Raw genomic sequence first — 5545 nt, 5'->3', positions numbered from 1 at the left:
GTGTTTGTCTTTGAATAAGTGTTTGCTAGTTTTTTACGTTGAACTCATGCTTAAGGATTTGTTAAACCCATGAAGAGCTTCATTTTGGGGTTTGATTTGAAAATCACAGGTTCAATCTACACTATTGTCATTTTGAGCTTTATTACCTACATTTGGTGAAAAGTATTACTATTTACCATGGGTATAGTTTTCAGATGACAATGGTGTAAAAAACTTCATTTTGAAGTTTGATTTGAAGATAACAGGATCAATCTTTCCATTAATCTAATGATAATCCAATTTAAAGAACAAAATAACACATTTCTAAGAATAGACCAGCTTAATAAAATAGGCAATCGGAGTCGGAAATCGGTAATCAGAGTTGGAAATCCATAAGTTTAATTGTTCATGAATCGGATAGTTTATCGGATCGGATAGTATCTGGATATCCGATAAACTCTCGGATTCGGATACGGTAATACCATTTAAATATCCGTCGGATATCGGATCGAATTCGGATAGTGTATTTGTTAAACTGATTCGGATTCGGATAGTAGTGAATCCGACCCGAATTCGAGCCGTTTACAGCCCTAAATATATCTCAACAAAGGTCCTGTTCGGGCTTAGGGCGGACCAAGGCAGGCTCGTGCCTCCAGGGCCAAACTTGCACCCCTAACCTCATCATTTTTCCACGCGGCAGGTTGCATAGGAAAGGTTCCTAAATTGACGCGTCAATACCTTTTTCACAAATTTTTTTTTGGGTAGAACATTTTCAAAGCTATAAAGTATTATATAGTAAGTAAATATTGAATTTTTCCCCCCTTTTTACCTTGATCGAGGCATTTTATGTCAAAACAAATAGAGAATACAAACTTAAAAAATGGCATTTAAGCATTTGACTCATTTTTCCTAGTGTAGCCAATAATTTTGTTAAGTAATTTGATCATGGAATATTGAAGTATAAAATATAGGCTTGAAACTTGAAAGGATAAAATCCAAATCAATAAATTTTATTTTGTTCTCTTAATCTGGATAAGAATTCACCCGCACATCTTGTGTTTTACATAATGAATTTGAAATTCAAAAAGAGGATAGAGTTTGAGTATATCTGAACTACTCTATACAACATCACCAAGAGAGAGAATAGGAAGAGGAGAGATGGTCAGAACCGTGCATGGAATAAGTCAACATGCAATTCCGTTGATAAGATTCAAATTTGAATTTGAATCTTCGAAACAATTAGCAATGTTTATTTATTTATTTATTTTCATCGAATAGAAATCAACAATGTTCGATGAAAGATGATAAAATAATTCCAACCATTAGATAGAGAAGACACGATCTAAATTAGCTAGTGCCAAACTCAATTGGGTTATATTCAATTTAAGAACCAATTGACCAACTTGTTAATCAACCTTTAGTTTATATTTTTGCACAAAATACATTAATTGATCCTTAATCGAACGGGTTTGTATGTTCGTTCTTATTTGATTGGCTTGTCCGGTCGGCCTAGCCAAGTTGAACTAAGATCAATCGATTAAGCAATCGGTTTTAAACCCTCAAACTAAGACTGGGTCACTTATTAAATGGTTGGTTAGTCCTAATCTGATCGGTTAGTCCCAATTGTGCTAGATTTTGATGCCATTACCTATGTATTGGTATCCTTCCTTCCTTGTATTGTTAGCCACACTTCTTTTCATTTAAGAGCCCTTTATTAAGATTTGGAATTAGAATGAATTTGATAGCTTTATCTCACCACATGGCCAACTTCATTATATTTTTGGTTTCCTTCCAATATTCTAGGTGGCCCACAAAGGAAAGGAAGAACAACATACAAATAAATATGCCCATTAAAACTCTCTATGGTTGCAAGGAAATATAAGAGAATGAAAGTGAAATTAAATAAAAATTAAAATTGAACCTTTTGTAATAATTAGCTGATATGATTTATAACTATCTTGAAATAATTTAGAATTCGGTTGCTAAATTTTTTTTTTGCAATTAAATTCTTTTGATTTAAAAAATAAAATAAAATAAGTTCATAGGAAAAAATATATATAAAAAATGACAAAAGTTTAAAGTAGTTTATACAATTGTCCCTTATCAAATTTATCAATGTTTTTCCATCCAAAAGAAATCTAACAATGTTTGATGAAGGGTGATAAAAGAATTGAAAGTTGTGAAAATGAAAATGATTTTATTTTTTTATCTAAATATTTAGAGGCCTATTATCCAATATATAGGTCGACCAATACAACACTAGGTTGATCATCCTATGTATTGTTTTTTCGTTCATGTTTCAAGGGTAGCCAACGATGTTGATGACTCCCTTTCTGGGAGAGGTCTGTTCGTTCCGTGTTAGACAGTGTGGCCTCAATATTCCATTCCTTTGCTCCTCCAACTTTGTAATGCTATGCCTTGGCTTGGACATAGTCTCCTTTTGAATAAACTTCCTTTTTACCCCCAAAAAAAAAATAAAAAATAAAAAGTCGATATATAAGAAAAGTAGAAAAAAGGTTTATGTTCTCTGTGCCGCAAAGTAGGCTGCGTCCAGACACATGGGAACAGTATTTTTGCCATTTAGGGGGCAAAATGATAATTTTGCCCATACCATGTGTCTGGCACACAGGACCAAAAACATTTTCCCATAAAAAAATGGAAGCAAGTACACAAATTTTGGTCCACAAATAGGCCCCAAGATTCCTAGTCTATAGGTTTAAAAAAGCAATCCAATATGAATTTCTACACGTGATTAAAAAAGAGTCAAAATAATCATATGAAGGTCAACGGCTGAAGTTAACTAGATTGGATCACATCAAACTCCACATGGCTCAAACCGGCGGCGCAATGTGTCAAGTTGGCAAGTCCCCTTCACTCCTCTTCCAATGAAAACGCTTAGCATCAGAAAATCTGGTTATTTTCGCAGATTTTGTAGTTTTGATTTTATATTTTTTCTTTTTGATTTGGTGAAAATGCAGTTGAAGTTGAAGCGCTTTTCAAGTAACAGAGAAGTTAGGCCAACGGTCAGTTTTCATGATTCACTTCTAATGGAAGCAAAAACGGTTAGATTCTTGGTCACCATCTGAGCCCAACTCCACCTGCTTCCTTTCATTCCTTCATCCTCTTCTCCTCTCCTCCTCTGCTTCTCAATCTCATATTTACAGATCTAGTTCATGGTCTCTGGCTATAATGTGATCATCTATCTATCCAATGATTAGTCACTACTCAATACATTTCCAGTGTTTAAGAGGAAAGGTTTTCTCATGAAAAATCTGACATTTAAACAGCAACCATCCTCCTCAAAAGTGTAGGCCAATATCTGTTTGTTTTTTGTTCGCTGTGAAGTATGAATACACGTAACTATTTCCCACCGGATTCTTTGTTTGGCTCTGGCATTCCATTTTCATTTCCATCGATTGCTTCAACTGGAGGTGGTCATGTAGCCATTGGAATCCGAAATGGGTCAGCCCGAATCCCTCCCTTATCGTTCCTGATGAGGACTGCAATGAGGATCTCAAGAGCGAATTGGTTCAATTTTTTGAGAAGAGTGTTCCATTACCAGAATGGGTCAAGGTCTGATCTTGGATCAAATCCTTTCAATTCTGGGTCATGGATCACCTTGGAGTTCATAACCTTGGCTGTTCAGATAACCATCATATCTCTCACGCTTGCGACCTCTAGGGAGGAGAAGCCATCGTGGCCTCTAAACATATGGATTGTTGGGTATGACATTGGGTGCCTTCTCACTCTGCCTCTACTGTACTGGCGCTATAACCATTGTTTTGTGATCCAAGGAAACTCTGATTTAGAACAGCAGAGAAACAATGAAGAATCCAGGTAGTTACTCCACATTGATCCTCCTTTCATTAAATTCTCTTGCTCTCTTCAATGTAAAAATCATCCCATCAGATATTTGGAACCAAGGATTACAAGTAACCTTGATTGGTTCCTTCTTCGTGAACAGGTCAGATTTGATGAACAAATCCAGGACTTTTCTTGAATTGTTCTTTGCAATTTGGTTTGTGATGGGTAACGTTTGGGTCTTTGATTCTCGCTCTGGATCCTTCAATCAAGCTCCAAAGCTTCATGTGCTCTGCATAATGCTGCTTGCTTGGAATGCTGTCAGCTACTCTTTTCCCTTCCTGCTGTTCCTGTTGCTTTGTTGCTTTGTCCCATTGATCAGCAAGCTCCTTGGTTACAACATGGGCATGGGTTCAGCTGATCGAGGGGCATCTGATGATCAGATCTCCCAGTTACCCAGCTGGAAATTTAAACAAGTTGATAGCTGTTCAGAGCCCGGTGATGGTGCTGGGTGCAATTCAGACTCTGAGAATGAAAATTCAGTAAGTAATTTTCCCTACTCTATACTAGGAATTCTTGAGTAAAACAAAGGTGCTTTCATTGTTAGGACTCAGGTAGTTCAACCCTTAAAAACTACGTAAAGGAGAGAGTGTTCTAGTCCTTGTAAATCCGCACATAGGTATTTATAATCCTTAACATAGGCTAATCACATCTGATCTCCTTGTTTTGCTTTCCGCGTGGAACCCCAATAATCTTCTCCTCTATGCGGGAGCACAAGTGGGGAATTTTCTCACAGTTGCCACACTTTGGCTATGATACCACCTGTTGAGATTCTGATAGAACTCTTTTTAAGGAGGGTACCCAAGTCCTCATAAGCCTTAAGCCTTCACATCAGGGCTACTCACATCAGATGTAGAATCATTGTTTTTTGTGTGAAACTCCAATACTCATAATTTGTAATGAACTAATGGATTTCTCTTTTGCTTTTCTCACTGTTGGAATTCAGGAATGCTGTATTTGCCTTGCCAATTACAGAGATGAAGAAGAGATTAGACAGTTGCCATGTTCCCATATTTTTCATCAAAGATGTGTGGATCAGTGGCTCAGGATTATATCTAGTTGTCCTTTTTGTAAACAAGATCTGAAGAGATGATAGAAAATAAGAGGGGAGCTGAAGTGACGAAAACTTTCATTGTGATTGTTAATATTCATGTATCAACCGAATTATGTTAAGTGTGTATAGTTCTGGGTATGTTTGAATCCCAAGGGAAAATCAAGATATCCCTCAAAGGTGATACGGGTACAGATCAGGATGCATCTTGAAAGCGTGTTTGTTTAATTGTCTGACTCAGAGAAGGAAAGAGATTACACTCTTCCATATTCATATTCCCTTGTACACATTAACATAAGCCTTTAGAAAGAATGATTTAAGGAACTTTCAATGAAGTAAAAGTGACCACATTTTGATTACGAAAAGAAGCTTAACATATTTGCTGGCTCGCTTGTTAGCCTTCTACAGGCATTGACATTTTAAGAATCATGATGTAGAACTGAAAACCTAAAATGATGGAGAAAACAAATTGAAATCGCAAACAAAAAATCACACAATTGTGCACAAAGATTTATGTGGTTTGGAAAGATTGCCTATGTTCACCGTGAGATGATAACAACTTCTTTAACAATAGAGAATAGGGTTACAATCACTCGTCCTCATATGGGAGAAGAAAACCCTCGCTATAGATTTATAGCAAAACAAATACATGTA

General features: G+C 36.4%; 1 protein-coding gene across 1 annotated transcript; it reads left to right on the top strand.

Moving 5' to 3' along the window:
* The first annotated feature begins 3246 nt into the window (after positions 1-3246).
* On the top strand, positions 3247-5031 carry LOC122639978 (E3 ubiquitin-protein ligase At4g11680-like). The gene is made up of 3 exons (XM_043833047.1): positions 3247-3816; positions 3944-4322; positions 4787-5031. The coding sequence occupies exons 1-3, from the start codon at positions 3326-3328 to the stop codon at positions 4931-4933; spliced, it is 1017 nt and encodes a 338-aa protein (XP_043688982.1). The 5' UTR covers positions 3247-3325; the 3' UTR covers positions 4934-5031.
* Positions 5032-5545: the final 514 nt, after the last annotated feature.

Source organism: Telopea speciosissima, chromosome 9 (genome assembly GCF_018873765.1).
Source record: "Telopea speciosissima isolate NSW1024214 ecotype Mountain lineage chromosome 9, Tspe_v1, whole genome shotgun sequence".
Taxonomy (NCBI): Eukaryota; Viridiplantae; Streptophyta; class Magnoliopsida; order Proteales; family Proteaceae; genus Telopea; species Telopea speciosissima.
The sequence above is the reverse complement of the archived record's forward strand: the minus strand, read 5'-3'. Positions and strand labels throughout refer to the sequence as shown.